Source organism: Lissotriton helveticus, chromosome 2_1 (assembly GCF_964261635.1).
Source record: "Lissotriton helveticus chromosome 2_1, aLisHel1.1, whole genome shotgun sequence".
NCBI classification, from domain to species: Eukaryota; Metazoa; Chordata; class Amphibia; order Caudata; family Salamandridae; genus Lissotriton; species Lissotriton helveticus.
Window position 1 is genome coordinate 1,655,853,239 of NC_136059.1, and position 18,967 is coordinate 1,655,872,205.

An 18,967-nucleotide genomic window follows, 5' to 3' on the forward strand; every position below is an offset into this window, starting at 1 on the left:
TCTGTGCAGGGTCGTTAACAAGTCAACACAATATTAGTTTCCACAATGGTCAAAGGGTAAAGAGAAAACGGCCACCCAACATTTCAAGGTTCATCAAATATAATGATGATGGACTAGCTGAAATATTGTTGAATTTGGAAATGGACATTGGAAATAAAAAGAACTCTCTACAACTACATTCTGGTGGAATCCAATTTTTTTACTGGACATTTGCTCATAATAAATACTTTTGTCGAAAATTCGGTAGAACGTATAGAAGCCTTGGGAGGACCATCATTTTATAGAGGACCGTTTTAAACCATCATTGTAAACTTGGCTCTTTGATTAAAACTAAATTTGAATGCCCTGTCCTGTACTCGGTGTCTGCTGTGAGCGCCGGGACGCTTCTGTGAAGCAGCCGAGCACTTCCCAAATCCCAGTGATTGATTGATTGATTGAATGGTAGAGGCCATCCTGCCCAGTATATTAAGGTGCAGTTTAGCCCACTTATCGAGATCAGCCTGAATTGAGCAGGTGAGGGGTCAGAGGTTAAGGTTTCAGGCGACGTCCGGCTCCTAGGTTATATGGATTCCCAAATACCGGAAGCTGAGGGGGCGAATCCACAAGGCGGGGTGCCAGGTTTCGTTGGACCTATTGGAGGGGGGGGGGAAGAGGGGGAGGGATCAAGAGCGATTTGGACCAATGGACACTCAGGCTTGATACCTCTCCATATATGGTAAGGATTGAGACGAGAGGGGGGGGCTGTCTCAGCCAGACAGGCCATAAAGAGGAGGATGTCTTCGGCATAGAGGGCTATTCTGTCCTTCAATGCCACCCCCAGCCGAATCCCATGCTAAATGTATCAAAATATTCCTTGTTTTCAAGGGTATTAATGTTGGGGGCATCATTGTCCTCTCAGCCTTGCCCTTTTCTTTAATTCCTTCCTTATTCTATTATTTTTTCCACAAAGGCTCTATTTTGCACAGTTTCCGAAATGTAAAAAAAACCAACAAGAGTTAATGATCCCAAAGATATTGAGGTAGGTAACATCTGACATCAGAGCCACTTCAGGTCATACCAAATTCCCTCATCTCCTTCATTCTCCATCACAGAGAGAGAGAGAGAGAAGCCTGGGCCTCATACAAGTCACCTCTTACTTTCCAAAATATGGTTCATCACTTTGAGTAGCAGCTGTCACTTCGCCCCCAAAAATAAGCATCGAAGCCCCACGTGAGATGATTACAGCCACGCGAGCTAGGAACACGCTGAGCTGTGTAATAGATGTACCTCACGGCACACAACTCCCCCCTGCACGAGATTAATACTTCCAAATTCGCGCCACTGGGTCAACCTGGAAGATATTCGGTTTCTATGGGAATGCAACTCTGCGCTCCCTGCGTGGCTACGGTTGTCAACTGCGCTATACGTGATGCACGATAAAGCTCGTGACACCAGACCTCAAACTCTACTCACGGTGTGCATACAAATGAAACCTGTCGCACCCGAATCCCGAAGGAAGGAAGTTCACAACGCGTCAAGACTTCAATAATCTGTCCTCTGCTCCGCGGCAGGCACGTCAACAAGAAAAGCCTCTTGGGGCCACCTGGCGACGGCTGCAGAGCAGCAGCGGTTATCTCACAAAATGCACGCTTCACTAAGAGGCACGTTTAATGTATTCCTAGAATCTGCGTCACGCATATTGTGAGGAATTTGCGACCGAAAGATCCGGACACCTCAGTTTTGACAAACGGGGACTGCAAAATGATATATGGGTCCCGTGCCCATCCACTATTAAATGCGTTATTTTCGGCAATTGTGTCACAGCAGCAAGAAATAAAGGTGCTTTATATACTTTTGTAATACCACAATTCGAAAAGCCTGTTCACTTCACAATAGAAGGTGGGTCTGGAACTCATACACACAACAAAAGTGTAGATGCGCACCTGTAAATAAAAGGGATTTTTTTACGTTGGGTCGTGAGTGACATATAACACAACCCGAGCTTCTCTCTCGTTGTCCGCTTCCTTTCTGTTTGAACATCTCAGTGAAAACCATTCCAGTTACTCACATGTAACCAGCTATAATTCTGCGTGTTATATTATGCAAGCAGTGTGTGAGCCCATACTGCTGTGGGAATTTCAGCAGGCCTTATCGACACACTCCATACACAATCCACACACAGGAAAGGGGAAGAAAGCATTAGGACAATCAATCAATCAATCAATCAACAATTTGTATAGCGCGCTACTCACCCAGTAGGATCTCAAGGCGCTGGGGGGAGGGGTTCGTTACTGCTCAAAAAGCCAGGTCTTGAGTTGTTTCCTGAAGGAGAGGTGGTCCTGGGTCAGCCGTAGGTGGATGGGGAGGGAGTTCCATGTCTTGGCCGCCAGGTAGGAGAAGGATCTTCCTCCAGTGGTGGCTCTGCGAATGCGTGGTACAGCGGCGAGGCTGGCCGATCGTAGCTGGCGGGTAGGTGTGTAGAAAGTGAGGCGGCTGTTGAGGTACTTCGGGCCTGTCTCGTCGAGAGCCTTGTGTGCGTGGGTGAGGAGTCTGAACGTGATCCTCTTGTTGACGGGGAGCCAGTGCAGGTCTCCTAGGTGGGTAGAGATGTGGCTGCGGCGAGGGATGTCCAGGATGAGTCGTGCGGAGGCGTTCTGTATGCGCAGGAGTCTTTTCTGTAGTTTGGCAGTGGTTCCCGCGTAGAGGGTCTTCCCGTAGTCCAGTCGGCTGGTGACGAGTGCCTGGGTGACTGTCTTCCTGGTTTCGGTGGGGATCCATCGGAACATCTTACGGAGCATGCGCAGGGTGTTGAAGCACGATGACGATACGGCGTTGACTTGTCTGGTCATCGAGAGGGAGGAGTCCAGGATGAAGCCCAGGTTTCGTGCGTGGTCCGTTGGCTTGGGGGTGGTGCCCAGGGCAGGGGGCCACCAGGAGTCATCCCAGGCGGAGGGCGATGATCCCAGGATGAGGACTTCCGTCTTGTCTGAGTTCAGTTTCAGGCGGCTGTTCTTCATCCACTCGGCGATGTCTTTCATTCCTTCGTGTAGGATGGCTCTGGCGGTGGCGGGGTCGTTGGTGAGGGAGAGGATCAGCTGGGTGTCGTCGGCGTAGGAGATGATGTTAAGGTTGTGTTGGCGTGCGATGGCTGCGAGGGGGCTCATGTAGACGTTGAAGAGGGTGGGGCTGAGTGAGGATCCTTGTGGTACGCCGCACATGACTTCGGTGGCCTCGGATCTGAACGGGGGGAGGCGGACTCTCTGGGTTCTTCCGGCGAGGAACGAGATGATCCACTCCAGTGCCTTCTCTTGGATTCCGATGTTGCTGAGACGCTGTGCTAGGGTGCGGTGGCAGACAGTGTTGAATGCTGCAGAGAGGTCCAGGAGGATGAGGGCCGCTGTTTCCCCATTGTCGATCAGGGATCGGATGTCGTCGGTGGCTGCGATTAGGGCGGTCTCGTGCTGTGGTTGGCTCGGAAGCCAAACTGCGAAGGGTCGAGGGATCAGTTTGTCTCGAGGAAGGCGGCGAGCTGTTTGTTAACGGTCTTCTTGATGACTTTGGCAGGAAAAGGGAGGAGCGAGATTGGGCGGAAGTTCTTGAGGTTGGTGGGGTCCGCTGTTGGTTTCTTCAGGAGGGCGCTGAGCTCGGCGTGCTTCCAGCTCTTCGGGAAGGTGGCGGTGTTGAAGGAGATGTTGATGATGTCCCGGAGTTGGGGTGCGATGACGGAGTCTGCCTTGTTGAAGACGTGGTGGGGGCAGGGGTCGGTTGGTGATCCGGAGTGGATGGTGTTCATCGTGCGGGTGGTGTCTTCGGTGCTGACCGGGGTCCAGTTGCAGAGGGTGGTGGTGGGGGGCTTTGGTTCGGTGGTTGGGTGCGTGGTCTGTGCGCCGAAGCTGTTGAGTATGTCGGCGATCTTGCGGTGGAAGAAGGTGGTGAGTGAGTCGCAGAGGTCCTGCGAGGGTGTGATGTCGTTGTTTCCGGCGTTGGGGTTGGAGAACTCTGACGATGCGGAAGAGTTCCTTGCTGTTGTGGGTGTTGTTGTCCAGTCGTTCTTTGAATGTTGTCCTTTTGGTGGTGCGGATCTGCTGGTGGTGTTTGCTGGTGGTGTTCTTGAGGGCAGTCATGTTTTCTGTGGTCTGGTCGTGGCGGCAGGCTTTTTCGAGGGTGCTGCAGTTTTTCTTGGATGTTTTGAGTTAGTCGGTGAACCAGGAGGCTTTCTTGCTGCCGGGTCTGCTGGGAGGGTTCTTCAGTGGTGCGAGGTCGTCGGCCCAGTTGGTGAGCCACTGTGTGAAGGTGCGGGCTGCTTTGTTGGGGTCCGTTGCGCTGGCGGAAGGGTTCTGGCTGAGGGAGATGGTGAGCTGGTCGGCGGTGATCTTGCTCCAGCTCCTGCGAGGAACCTGTTGCGGGTGGTGGTGGGTTGTGGTTCTTTTGAAGCTGAAGTGGACGCAGCTGTGATCCGTCCAATGAAGTCCGGTGGAGTGGCTGAAGGAGGTGTGCTTGCTGGAGGAGAAGACGGGGTCAAGCGTGTGGCCGGCGTAGTGGGTGGGGGTGTTTACCAGTTGCTTGAGTCAGAGGTTGGCGAGGTTATCCAGCAGGGCGGTGGTGTTGCCGTCCTTGTTGTTCTCTAGGTGGAAGTTGAGGTGCCCTAGGAGGATGTAGTCAGCGGAGGGGAGGGCGTGCGGGCTGATGAAGTCTGCGATGTCTTCGATGAATTGTGTGTGTGGTCCCGGGGGTCTGTAGATGAGAGTGCCTCTGAGGGTGGTCTTGGGGTCGGTGTGTATCTGGAAGTGGAGGTTCTCGGCGGCGGTGAAGGTGTCGTCGGAGTTGGTCGTGATGCGGATGGTGTTCCTGTGGACGATGGTGATGCCTCCTCCGGTTTGGTTGGTGCGGTCCCTCCGGGTGATCTTGTATCCGTCCGGGATGGCTATGGCGATGTCGGGCGCTGAGAAGGCGTTCATCCAGGTTTCCGTGAGGAAGGCGATGTCTGGTGATGTTGTGTTGAGCAGGTTCCAGAGTTCAACGGCGTGTCTGTGGACGGGGAAGGTGTTGAGCAGGATGCACTTGAGGTGATTGTTGCTGGTGCCTGGCCTTTTGGGTGCGGTGCAGGTCCGGTGGCAGGTGAACTTGCAGGCTTGGCAGGCAAAGGGTCCGTGGGTGCGTTTCGGGTTGGCGCGGTAGCAGGCGGGGTTCCGGCCGGCGTTGAGTGCGTTGAGGGTGGCGGCGTCGTAAGTTCGTCGCGCGGGCTGGCCTCCATGGGGGCCAGGCGCGGACGGGCGCAGACGGGCTTGCCTTTGGCGCGCCTTTGGTGCACAATCGGCGCGACTGCTGCGCGTGAACGCTGCGCGTACGTGCGGACTCTGCCCTAAATGGAGAGTGAGAGGGAGGAGCAGCTGGGAGGCGGGAGCGGGGTGGCGTATAGGAGGGGTTGAGGGTACAGAACAAAAAAGGGGGGCTGGGCTGCGGGGGAGCAGCGGCAGGGAGCGGGGAAAAACAGCGGGAAACAGGCGGCACAAAACAATTGGGCAAATACAGGGGCACAACGGTCAAACAGTAAACACAAAAATGGCACAAAAGCAGAGAAACACAACCAAGGGGCACCTAAGCCCAGGGGCAGCGGCAAACAGGCGTCAGCAGCAGGGGGAACCGGCGCACTCAGGAGGAGCCACGCGGCGGGTGGAGCGACCGGCTCTGACAAGGTCAGGTCAGGTCACAGCTCCTCGTCGCGTGTCCTCCGCCTAAGTAGCCAGTGGGAGGGCGGAGCAGCTGGGAGGCGGGAGCGGGGTGGCGAATAGGAGGGGTCGAGGGTACAGAACAAAGAAGGGGGGGTGGGCCGCGGGGGAACAGCGTCAGGGAGCGGGAAAAACAGCGGGAAACAGGCGTCAGAGAGGCACAAAAAATCGGGCAAATACAGGGGCACAACGCTCAAACAGTAAATACAAAAATGGCACAAAAGCAGAGAAACACAACCAAGGGGCACCTAAGCCCAGGGGGCAGCGGCGAACAGGCGTCAGCAGCAGGGGGAACCGGCTCACTCAGGAGGAGCCACGCGGCGGGTGGAGCGACCGGCTCTGACAAGATCATATCCCCCCCACATGCTGTAGCCCTGGCACATGGGAGAAGCTCTATGACGTAGCAGCAGCATAGGGTATTTGAGCATGGCAGCCCTGACACGAAATTAGCAATGGTGCTGAAGTGTCATTTTTGCATATCGGAGCAGGGCCCCTGGCACATGGAAACAACCTTGAAGTACTGAAGCAACAGAACTCAACAATAGGCAACACCCTCACATATGTAAGCTGCACACTGGGATAGGTTAACAGCACAAAGCCTAGGGGCTGCTGGTAATTTTAACACTGTGGGAGGGAGGGGGTGAGGTGGTGTTGCAACACACATGCGCACATACTTACTGTCACCTATACTCAAGCACACACACATGCACATACCCGCAAACACTTAGTCCCAAGCAAAGCACATGCATGCAAATGTGTATACTTTCATATGTATACACACACACACCCAAACGTTCAATGGAGCCCTTACTTGTGGACCAGAGGATGGTGGGACGGAGAACAACAACAGTCCGGGATGCAGCTGTAGTCATCGGCCAGGGAGCAGAAAAAGGAAGATCCCAGCTGTCAGATTTGAGGCATGAGCCTTGAATGCGGTAATGCTATGCTACAGGAGAAACATTCACTGCATGGGTACACTTACAAACGACCCTCAGGGTTACTCTCCTGGACTGATGGTGCTTAGGGGCCAAAGTCCAAAGAACCACCAGCAATTCTGATTTACCTGCCTTAACCTTGTTAAGTGTTAGCCAAATGAAAGAAGGACCCTTCCTACCTCGTCACAGGATGGGGTGAGATCAGTGAGTCCTGCTGATCCCACCCCTATCTCTGACGAGTTGGGAAAAGAGTGGTGTGTAGCCTCGCTGATGGCAGTCGGCTCTGAACACTTCTGGGTGGTCCAATTTCAGCCCAGGATTGACTATCAGTAATGCTCCCCCTCGTCATCAGGACGAGGATCCTCAAAGGTCTTACCCAGGATATCAGATCGGTGTCCTCAGGGATATGAGGTCTACAGCCCTGCAAACTTTAGCTCACCCTTCCAGGTGCTTTGGGATTAGTGCATGTAAAACGCTCTGATCAGCCTGACACACTTATCATAGACTAAAAACAATAATAAGGGGGGTGGCACGACTTCCACACTGATGGGCTGCCACTGAAAGGTCACTGGCTGACCAACCAGTACTGGAGCAGTGATCATATCGAGCAGCACCCTATAATATGTTAGAAGCACCAGATATTCATTACTAGCACCGTGGCATTTTAGAGAAGCATTACATTTGATGCTCCTATTTCCGGTCATAAGTACTAAGCTAATAATTACTGGCAGTGGACGAAAATAATCGATATTAGAACATTGGAATGTTGGGAGCTCCATTGTAGACAATGGAGTGCTCCATGCTTCTATGGGGCGGTAAAGGCCCGCAGAGCAAAATTCCAATGTTTTACAAAGGCCTCTCTCCTCGAGCTTCGAGATGCCTTTGTTTTATTTGTTAGAACATTCTGCCCTCTAGTGGCAGAATGTTCTAAAAGCCTTATAGCCCTTCGTAGCAGGGTTATACCGGGTATTAAAGTCCCAGTCCCGTGTTAAAGTCCCTCGCCTTCGGCTCGGGCCTTTAATGCGGGAGCAGTCCTTTAATAGCCGGTATAGCCTGCTATGGAGGGCTATAATGCTATATTATATATTCTAGAATCTACTGTCGCTTCTTCTGTCACTGGATATTTTTTTTTCCATCTGGGCTTATGTAATGTATATCAGATAGACAGGTGCGCCCGGCACAGCTAACAGCGGTGGGGCGGGAGCGGGGTAGTGGAGGTTGAGGGGGTGAAGTGGACAGAGGATGGGATAGGGAAAGGAAAATAAAAAAGAAATAAAACCACTTACCTTGCCCTCGCCGCATCGGTGGTGCGGCGAGCGCAAGGTAAGTGGTTGTATTAATTTTTCATTTTACTTTTCCTATCCCGTCATCAGTCCACTCCCCCCCACGACTGCCCCACCCTACCGCCCCACCGCCGTTACCTGTGCTGGACACGCCTGACTATATCTGCTGGGAAATGTAGGGGTCGGACTGTATTTGTAGTGAAAAAGCTCTAATAATTTCCAACGTGTTTTTAATTAAAAAGGTAAAACATATGTTTATTCGTATGTTTTATTCCACCGTTTTGCACCACCATATGTTTTCTCTGTTTAGCTTTCTATAGTCCGTTTATTTCAAGACTTCCATCCTTTAATCAGAGGACGGCCATAGACTTTTATCCACTGAACAACCTGTTAATTTTAGCTAAAAGAGAGTTTGGAACTTATTAGTGCACAGACACTACTTTAGGAGTGAAAACTGCATCGAGAGCTAAAATGCCTCTACATGTACATAGTGCATTTGGTGCATAGTTTTAAGCATAAAAACAGGTCTGCTCTCACTAACCAAATATTGCAACAAAGCGGATAAGCGGTCTTGTCACCAAGATCTTTCATCAAGTGTTTGTAGCAGCACAATATACATTCATTTTTTGAAGAGGAGGAATGATGCTCTGAGTATGGTAACAGACCTTCAAGTATTGGATTGGTGTAAATTCCTACTGCATAGCTGCTCGTAAAACCTATAATTTTGTAGACAATACCTGAATGTACGTCTTCTACTATGTATGCCATTTGTGCCTATTTTGGCGATACTTGTCTTGGGAATGAGAACCCGCCTTATAATCCAACTTCGGCTGTTTGGGAGCGTTCACTACGGTTAGAAACTGGGTTTCTGGTTGGCAGAGGTATGCCCCTGTCCAAGCAGGAACCACAACCCTAATCGGGGTAAGTCAGATGCACACCCTAAATTTACCTGGGCTCACCCTCTGGTAACATGGCACAGAGCAATCTTGCTTAACTTAAGAGGCAATGTAAAGTATTTGTGCAACACTTTAAACAGTAAAACTATGAAGACACTACACAGAAAGATACCACACCTGGTTAGAAAAATAGAGCTTAATTTCATAAATGAAACTAGACCAAAATGACAAAAATCCAATACGTAGAACCGGAGTTTTTCATTTTTAAGGAATATATTGAAATGTAGTGCTTATCTGCATAAAATGCCAACCAGGGTTATCTGGTCAAGCTAGACCGATCAAATCCAAAAGTTCGGGCCGACCGTGACGGTGCGCGGGTCGGATACAGGGACCACCCTAGCCCAGCTGAAAACAGTACCTCGATTGCATCAACTTCGAGGAAGGAATGAGAATAGTAAAGGAGGCTAAGCGTCTGCGTTGATCTTTGAGATTGCCAAAGTCCAGGTGCTGTAACAGGGTTGTTGGAAGTTTTTGATATCCCTGAGACTTCAGAACTGGAGGCAAGAAGACGAAGATTAAAAACAAGAAGGAGGTACCCTTTTTCAACTGGAAAAGGGAGGGGGTGTATAATCTACAAAAATTAAAGAGCTCCCTTTCCCTGTTTTTAAAAAAATGAGGCTACGTGCCTCTTACAGTTCTTAATGTGAGATATTTACCATTCTATTTCTTATTTAGTCGGTCTAAAGTAGGTTACTAAAAAGGAATTTATTCTGTATTTCAAAACAACATTAATAACAATTAAAACAGGAAAAACCCGGACATTTAGAGTCTATTCGTTATCTATTTTATTTGCTAAAAAGCATGAATTCATTGCACATAACACATCATTACAAACATATCAATTTTCATATAATAAAAATAAATCAATTACAATAAAATACAAAATTGTTAAAAAAGTTCTGTCGACGCGGCGTTTCGGTGTTCAGATGATCAGATTGAAAAGGAACACGCTGCAAGACGGTCCACACCAGGGATTTCTCTACCAATTGAAGGCTCCCAGACCAGGAGAGACAATTTATAAGAGGGAGAGTGATTAAATACCGTGGCCATCTTTTAAAGAAGAATTTGAGGTCAAAAAGACCAGAAGGAAAGGATTGTTTACAGACCCGTCCTGCGCCCAAGTCTTATCTTAAGTGGAAAGGTATTGACTCAATAAGATTGAAACTGACACATTGGATAATATGAGACTCTGAAGCCCATTGGTAAAGGCATGAGAATTCAATTATCCATTCTTTCTTCTAATTTATATGAACGAAGAACCCAAGCGAATATTCAAGAACCCAATTGAAGGAGTTTCTACACCCAGTCTAATAAGATGTTTTAATTTGAAAGTATAGTCCTGTAGAAGGTGACAATCATCATCTGAACACCGAAACGCCGCGTCGACAGAACTTTTTTAACAATTTTGTATTTTATTGTAATTGATTTATTTTTATTATATGAAAATTGATATGTTTGTAATGATGTGTTATGTGCAATGAATGGCCGGGTTTTTCCTGTTTTAATTGTTATTAATGTTGTTTTGAAATACAGAATAAATTCCTTTTTGGTAACCTACTTTAGACCGACTAAATAAGAAATAGAATGGTAAATATCTCACATTAAGAACTGTAAGAGGCACTTAGCCTCATTTTGTACAAAAGCAGGGAAATGGAGCTCTTTAATTTTTGTAGCAAGAACACAAACCCTTGGAGTCACTCTGGCTTCAAGTGGTGTAGGTTCAGTCTGTAGGAAGCTGACTTTCTATGTAGTGTACCAAAATGAGGTGCACTATGCAGAAAGTCCAGATGACCCTCATTGGTTTACAGTGCTTAAGTTAATAATCCCAAATGCTCCATTTGTGGTACTATGGGCGAGCAGTTTAGTCTTATGAGAGGGTAGTGTTAAGCACTTGTTGTACACACAGTCAATAAATTAAACAAACTCAAGAAGAAACTCGAGACCAATTAAAAAAAGAACAGATTTTTATATAATTTTAGACACCAAGATAATCAGAATCAGGCAAGTACTGTAGACGTTATGGATTTTTAAAGGTAAAACAGTACAAAATTACAGCTGTCAGATTTGAGGCATGAGCCTTGAACGCGGTTATGTTATGCTACGGGAGAAACATTCACTGCATGGGTACACTTGCAAACGACTCTCAAGGTTACTCTTTTGGACTTATGGTGCTTACGGGCCAAAGTCCAAAAAACCACAAGCAATTCGGATTTACCTGCCCTGGTGTGTCCTGGCCAAAAGTGCTGATCGCGATAATAGCATTGAATGCCACCCATTAAAGTCTATGGTGAAGTACCTATGAAAAGAAAAGCTGTACGCGGGGTCTTGGGGATAAGCATGACAGAAACCAATGGGGGGCTCAGTCCTTTAGGGTCTCCGCAGCACAGGGACACCGCTGGTTTACTTGGAGCCGGGCTGGAAAGGCTCAGGTGCAGAGGTGTTTTGTTCAGCGGATTGCTGCTGTTAGAAGCTCTCACTTTGTGTTGACGATCTGGAGAGGGGAGGAAAACGAGACTGCAGGGCCACTCGTTGCTGGTCTTGGAAATCCCATTATTCCTCATCGGTAGGTTGGTGTTGGCATCAGTGGTGCACGGATTGGACACACAACAAGCCTTGGCAGTTGCAAGGACTCCTGGTACCCCTGGTATTGGTGCAGGGAGGCTGAAGGAAGGCATCTCGAGACATGGTGAAGCAATGGGGCTCACCTTCTGGACTCTTGGTACCCTCCTCCTGGTGAGTTGCTCCCTCAGTGGACTGGGGGGGCACAAAAAGGGTGAACCAGCCTGATTCAGTTGATGCCTGCAGATGCAGGGGAGTGGCTTCTCCAACCCAAGGGAGATCTTTGCGGATTGTTGAGATGAGATGCTGGACAGTTCTCCGAGGGTTGAGAAGAATGTGCAGCTTTTGGACAAGTCCTATCTCTGTGATTGCTAAGTGGTACAGGGCCTCTGTTCTCGCTCTGTTGGTCCTTCTTCATCCTTCTTTGGTTCTCAGTAGTCTAATCTGAGTTTCTGATGTCACGGTGACACCTAAATACTGAATTTATGGTGTTAAGGGGAGTGTAAGGTAGTAGCCAAAGGGCTGCCAATCCCTGGGGTACCTACACCTCCTATATGACCACTTCCCGTGGAGAGTTTGCATAAAACTGACCCAGAGTTCCTAGTTAAACTACAAACAAAATGGTGGAACCCTTTTCATTGTTTACTTCAGGTAGCCCACCTTGTGACTAGCCTGAGAGTAAAAACGCCTTTGGACCAGCTAATTTTCCCACCTGTACTGGTGCCAAATGGTACTCAAGGAAGAAGGTGGCATCTACCAGGTCTGTGGGAAGCCGGGGCCACATATCAAAAGAGGTAGAAGCTTTGAAGCCTCTGGCCTCGACATGCTAAATCACTATCCATCCTGCTGAAGGAGGTTTGATCACAGTCTGCCGGAGCAGGCATTGTTCCTGAACTCAGAGGGAGCGGGCCCTCACCTACAGGGGGGGGTCAAACACTAATCTGTGGTGTAGGCTGGGTGATAACAGTAGCCAGCACAATAGAGGACTAGTAGCTTTTCATGTACCAGCTCTAATGTGCCCTCTGGGTGCATGTCGCAATAAATCTAGTACTGGCAACAGTACAGATTTATTAAGACAAGATGTTTAATACTAAACACCATTAGTTTCAGTGAAGCCATTATGTAACAGGGTAACTTTTAATGACCAGTGCCCAGTACATATGCTTAAGATGGCTTCCTCAACAATTGCAATATCTTGGCAATAGAACCAGACATCACAGGGGTATATCTGCTCATGCAGATATGTCCTTACATATAATAAAATGCACACTGTCTTAGGGCTCTAAGGTCTGCTGTAGGGGTGACTTCCATATAGTGTAGCAGTATGCCTGGGCATGGCACATAGGGAGTGTGCCATGTCATGTTTCTCAAAATGGTTTGCACCATTTCACATAGCCTGCAATGGCAGAATACATGCAATCTGTGTGGGCTCCTTAGAGTGGCATAATAGATGCTGAAGCCCGTTAGGGCCCTCTTTACTACATACTAGAGACATACAAACGTGCTAAAGGCCTTGCCAACTGTGGTACAATTAGACATTTACCTTCTTTTTATAGGAAAGAGCACTGGCATTGGGGCCTGGTTAGCAGGGACCCAGTGCACTTTCAGTAGAACCGCATTAGTACTAGGGCAACAGGTGGGGGTAACCATGTCAAGAGGAGACACTTTCCTACACAGTCCTTCTCTCCCAAGCAAGGAGGATGGGAGGCAGTAGGCAGGTCAGCACAGCAGAAAAGCAATCCTTCCAGAGCAGCAGTCCAGCAGACTGGCAGTCCTTCAGTAGCACAGCAGTCCTCCTAGCAGAGTATCCACAGGTCCAGAAGTGTACACAGTTGGTGGGGTGAGAGATCCAGTACTTATACCTAGTTGTGTCTCTGAAGTGGGGAGACTTCAAAGAGGGGCTTTGAAGTGCACAGAGGTCATCCCTTTCCTGTCCTTGCTCCTTACTCACTACAGGGGGTTAGGCAGTCCTTCGTGTGAAGACAAGACATAGCCCAAAAAGGTGTAAGTGTGAGGCTGTGCTCAGCGTATCCCTCCCATCCTGCCCAGGATGGCCCGTCAGGATGTTGATGGCCCATCAGGCACACATAAGCTCCCTTTCTGTGTGGCTGTCTAGAGGGCATGCACAGGGCCCAACTGTCACGCACTCCAGATGTGTATGCAGAGACCGGCACCAGGCACTAAATGGCAAAAGTACGAAAATGCCAACTTTCTAAAAGTGTCAGTGTTCAGAATTAAAGCTTAAAGTCCAACTTCACTATAGGTTTTGATTTTGAATGTGATTCCAGAGACACCAAAATTGGGGGTCCAATCTTTTCCCAATTGGAAATGACACTTATAAAATATAATAAGGTAATCCCAGTGTTATCCTAAGGAAGAGATATGCCTTGTAGTAGTGAAAAACAAATATATGATTTTCTGTTCTAGGACATGCAAAACTTAAAAGTACCTGTCATACTTTATAATTACACTGCACCCTGCCATTGGGCTATCCAGGGCTTATATGTATTAAAAAGGAAGTTAACTTGCCTGGTCGACATGGCAGTTTAAAAATGCATGTGCAGGATCTGCAATGACAGACTTGAGATACGTGTCAAGGGCTACTTAAGTGGGTGGCACAATCCGTGCAGTAGGCTTACTAGTAGTAGTAGTAGTATTTAATTTACAGGCCCTGGGCACATGTAGTGCACATTACCAGGGACGTATAAGTAAATTAAATACACCAATTTTGGATAAGCCAATGTTACCATGTTTTAAGTAGAACACGCATGCACTATAGCACTGGTTAGCAATGGTAATGTGCCCAGAGTCCCAAGACCAACAAAAAACGAATTCAGCAAAAAGGAGAGGAGGAAGGCAAAAAGTTTGGGGAAAGGACCATTTCCAACCACCACAATATGGGGACGAGGCATCTCTGATTAAACCAGTATGATCTGTGCATCTCCCTCCTTTACCTTCTGGATCAAGGAGTGCTTATTTTGACATCGCAAATGTAGGTATTCACAAGATATAGGTGAGGAGGAGGAGGACCTAGAAGAGTATGCAATGATGTCTGGAAGCTGTTTTACAACAGCTCAGGAGAGAGAAGGGACCCGATCCAGAAGTTTTTACCTCTGCACAATAACATTAGGTCATAGACAGAGAATTCATATCTTAATAGATGCAAGGAAACAGGAAAACTGCCACGCCATAGGAGAAAAATCTGCCGCACCAGTGCATGAAGACACCAACCATGGAGCCTCAGGAGACAGTATCTTGAACCTTTTGCAGAAGTTATTGGCACCGCTGTTGGATATGACGGCAGAGACCATGCCAACTCAAATCTCCTGAAGAAGCCAACATACCAGAGACTTGGAGCAGGAGTCGCCGATACCAGGCTACCAAAGACAGCTCCTTTGCACTAGGATGGACAGCCACTGCTTTAGACTGGGCACGCAGTCCCTATGCAACACAAACTAAGGGCTGCAGCTGAAGGAAAGTGCTCACTGCACGGTAGGAAATCGTTTATGTTGTAGACATTGGCTCCCTTTCACATTACATGGATGCTTCATGGTAAAAGCCGGCAGAGATTAGGAAAGAGGTATCAAATTGTAAAGAGTAAACAGGAAAAAAGCCTCAAAATAAAACCGTGAGCACGTGGTCAAGATGTTTGGTACTGGTAAGTAAGCAGCCATAAAGTATTTTTCTGATACTCTGAGCTTCGTTACTAAGGGGCGAATCCCATAAAACTCATAGACGACAGCTGAAGGTCCCATCAAGAAATAAAGTCACCAGGAAAAACCCTTATGAATACTTGGATCATGGCTTCCATTGCTCAAAAAAAGAATATCTTCTAATAACATCTCGGCTGAAGTACTTCTGCCACCAAGCAGTCTAGTATTGCACGCATTCCAATAACGTCAAATCATGGCGCCCTCCTGCAGAATGTGAAGATGGGCCCCAAAGTCTCTCAGATATCATAGATGTTCATAGGTTTTAGTTTAAGAAGTATGGGGGCCCTCTGAGAGGTTTGGGGGACAGTGCACGGTTGGGCCCTGCGCTGCAGGGGCCAGTGTTACGCCCCTGATGCCCAGGCTTGTTTTAGATCCCAGTTTATCCACAGCGGCACAGACTGGGGCAGGCGAGGAAGCCATCCTTATTGGTCTCACAGAGTCCTTGAAGATCGACATTGGGTAGCGGATTGCTGTGGTGCAGGTGGAGACACTGTGGCCCCTTCTCTATCAACGCTTTTCCCCATATTAACCGAATGGGGGGAAACCCTTTGATACACCAGGCCCTAATGTTCTCTCAAGCAAGGAGACCCCAATGGGCAAGGCAGTGTCCTCCTCAGCCATGACAACCCTAAAGAGGTAGACACTACGGTTGCAGCAGGAGGACAGACCAAACACACCTTGCAGGGCCTGTTTCTACACATTCCCTCACTGTCTTCGCCTCACCACTGCCCCCTTTACTTCTCTGATCAAGAAAGTAAAGAAGAACATTAAGGTGGGCCTACAAACAAACCATTGTTTGAGCCAGGTTTTGAGCTGAGCATTTAAAACAATAATATATATATATATTTAATTCTTCTGAATGACAATCTCAGGCCACAAGCTCTTTATAGATGTTTTTTAGATGGCACGTATGGCTTAACTGCTAATATTTCATATGGCATTTTAGAAACAAACTCAGGAACGCTATTGTTTCTTACCAATGACTTGCATTTCTGGCTCCACGTCTGCAGTGGCCTCTTCAAGCAGCGAAAGTAACTTAGCCGAGATTTGCTGCACGGACTCAATGTTGCTGAACAGAACATCCACGTCAAGTCCCTCGGCCTGAGGAAACAAAAATATGAAGTTAATTAAAATAAACAGCGTTAGCAGGCTCTTGCCCCTTCCTGTCGAACATTTACTACACTTTTGCTGGACCCAAAACTCGGGTAAGATCCTTGGACAGAAAAATGCACCTTTTTGTCATGGCCACGTCCCTCCACCAGTAAGGTAACTCCGTGGACTAATGCATCCATTGCAGTGTGTTACCTGAAGTTCTTGGTTTAAATCCAGGTCCACTCAGCCTTTCATCGTTTGATAAAAGGAGTGCCTGTTTTCTGCGCTTATAAACTAGCCAAATTATAAAATGCGCTAGATAAAGTATACCAAATATTATTATTACTCAGATTCTCCGAACATTTTAATTTGCCAACTCTAGGCGATTTCAACTGCAGTCTGCATGTGAAGGGTGTCTTGTGGACCAGGGAAGTCAAGTTGATGGAACAGGGAAGGAATTAACTTCTTTGACCTTAACAAACTCACGCTTGCTTACTTATGCAGGCGAGGACGTGCCCCTGGAGAGGGCCGACCCAGTAGAGTACGGTGGCAACAGAGGGAACCAGGTTATGAGGATCTGTTGGGTTTCCACTTTCGGAATGCAAGTGCAGACGAACTTCAATATCTTTTTTTTTTAAAGACCAGTAATCATTTAGCACCCAATGTTGTGTTCTGAAAATACTAACCTTTTCTCTGTGCCTGCGTTTTTAGGTCTCTCCAACGAACGCAGCGCTGCTTCGCTTGTTTTTTCTGTTTGTAACTCTGATGGTTCTTGTTAACTTGTTAATTTGGCCCACCAATGCATTTCTTTTATCTTGCCACCTTTTGGTCAAGGTAGACATGAACAATGCTGAATTGAGGTTGCTCTAGAACCAAATATAAGGATAAGTGTCTCCTTAACTGTCAATGTACCATTTTAAACCACTTGTATAGACATAGGGTTCCTTGGTGCTGAAAGGGAGAGGAGCCTTAAATAGATGTGTCCAATGTAGGCCCAGGAGAACTGGATCAATGCGGCTGTTCGCGGCCCCCGCCGGGGGCCAAGCCAGCAAGGTGGCCCTTTAGTGCTGCTGTAGTCATTGTGGGCTCCTGTAGGAGTCCTCTAGCCAGGCCGCCACTGTGGCGTCCTTCCGGTGCGCCAGGTGGGGGCAGAGGCGTAGCTAGAGCTTGTGGCGCCCGGGGCTATCCTTCAGATTGCCGCCCCCCTGGGAGGTGTTGGGGAAAAAGGACGGTGAGCACCTGAAAGAGGTCGGAGAAACACGTAGTATCGCCGCTGAAGTTACCTCGATCATGCAGCTTACATGCACATACATGACACGGTCCAGGGCTAGACAGCCCCCGTCCCCAAAATAGTGCCACCTGGGGTGGACCGCCTCCGCCTAGCTACGCCGCTGAAGGAAAAGCAGAAGAAAACCCAAAACATACATCAGTTCTACCTACCCTGTTTGTGACATCTCACGCATATCATCACAGCTTGTGCAGGACCCTTGTCCCCTGTCTGCCTTGCCCATGATCTCAGCAATGTCTGCAGACCAGTCCACCACACTGGGTTTGACCACCGACCACTTGCGCTACCTCACACAAATGAAACCTGCCACTAGAGGATACTCCCATCTCTCTCCAGCAGGTAAATTAATCAACAGAGTTTACTTGACACTGTGAGTTGCCCGAAAACTGCTCAATATACAAGGAACATTATAGTACTTTTAACACCTCTGTACTGCTACAAAACTGCAAAACAAAAGTTCCATTACTGAAGAGAAGAGTATTTTGAAGTGCAGGCCCATTTAAAACATTGCCCCTGTTACTGTGCTGGTTTGTCCCTGTGTCCAAGGCCAGAGCCTGCAACCCACTTCCTCTACACATAACAGAGAAAGGACCATTGCTGCCAAGGTTTCGGACTATGTGTGACCTTTCATAATTTCAGTGCAATTATGAGTGACATTTCAATAACAATGAGTGACACCTTCACGAGAATAACATTAAGCAATGAAGACGAGGGAAACATGCTGGGGTTGAATAAAAAAATGCAACATAAATGAGTAGAAATGTTTTTTCCAAAAGCTGACTTGACTCCAACAATAATAAAAAATCATTTACCCTGAGAGGTGTGCGCCCACCCCTCCCCCGGTTAGGGAACCTCTATCTGCCCAAGGCACAGATAACTATATGTAGAAAAACAAGGACCCCCTGATATGGATAAAGTTCCTGGGTCAGGGTAAACAATGTAAGTGAAGTAACGCACCCAGGCAAACAATATGACTACTGGCACAAGTTAGATGGCAAACCGAACAAAATTAATAATACACAACTGAATTAGCATATCAAGTACATTTTAATTAATTTCATAAAAAATGTAATGAATGAAATCATTGACATAATGATAAAACATGATAAAAATTATAAGTTCATTATCACATATGCATTGATTTTATATAAATGAGGGATGGTTTCCTGTCTACGCGTTTCGACACGTTGAAGGTGTCTTCCTCAGGACTTTACCATCATGATGCTGCATTTGTGGTGAAGAGACTGGTGATATAACTCCGCGGTGGCTTGTGTGGTCTCTGATTAACGGTTATCTGTCTTTAAAAGTTCTGATGACTGCTTAGTGTGAAATTCCTATGGATAATCCTATATGGAACCGTGTAGTTTCTCAGCCGAATGAGGTTTCAGTTGATGGCTTTCTATGTTGCTCAGGGTAATGAGGTAACGGAGTGA

At 47.7% G+C, this 18,967-nt stretch overlaps 1 protein-coding gene across 3 annotated transcripts in view; it reads right to left on the bottom strand.

Moving 5' to 3' along the window:
* Positions 1-18,967, bottom strand: part of ARHGEF38 (Rho guanine nucleotide exchange factor 38) — a 352,819-nt gene that overhangs the window by 219,770 nt on the left and 114,082 nt on the right. For all 3 annotated transcript variants that reach the window (XR_013607166.1, XR_013607167.1, XM_078676618.1), the window contains exon 3: positions 16,132-16,255. Coding sequence is in view for 1 of the 3 variants with exons in the window: in XM_078676618.1 (XP_078532744.1) it covers positions 16,132-16,255 (124 nt within the window). In the remaining 2 variants the exon portion in view is untranslated. The remainder of the gene's footprint in view (positions 1-16,131; positions 16,256-18,967) is intronic.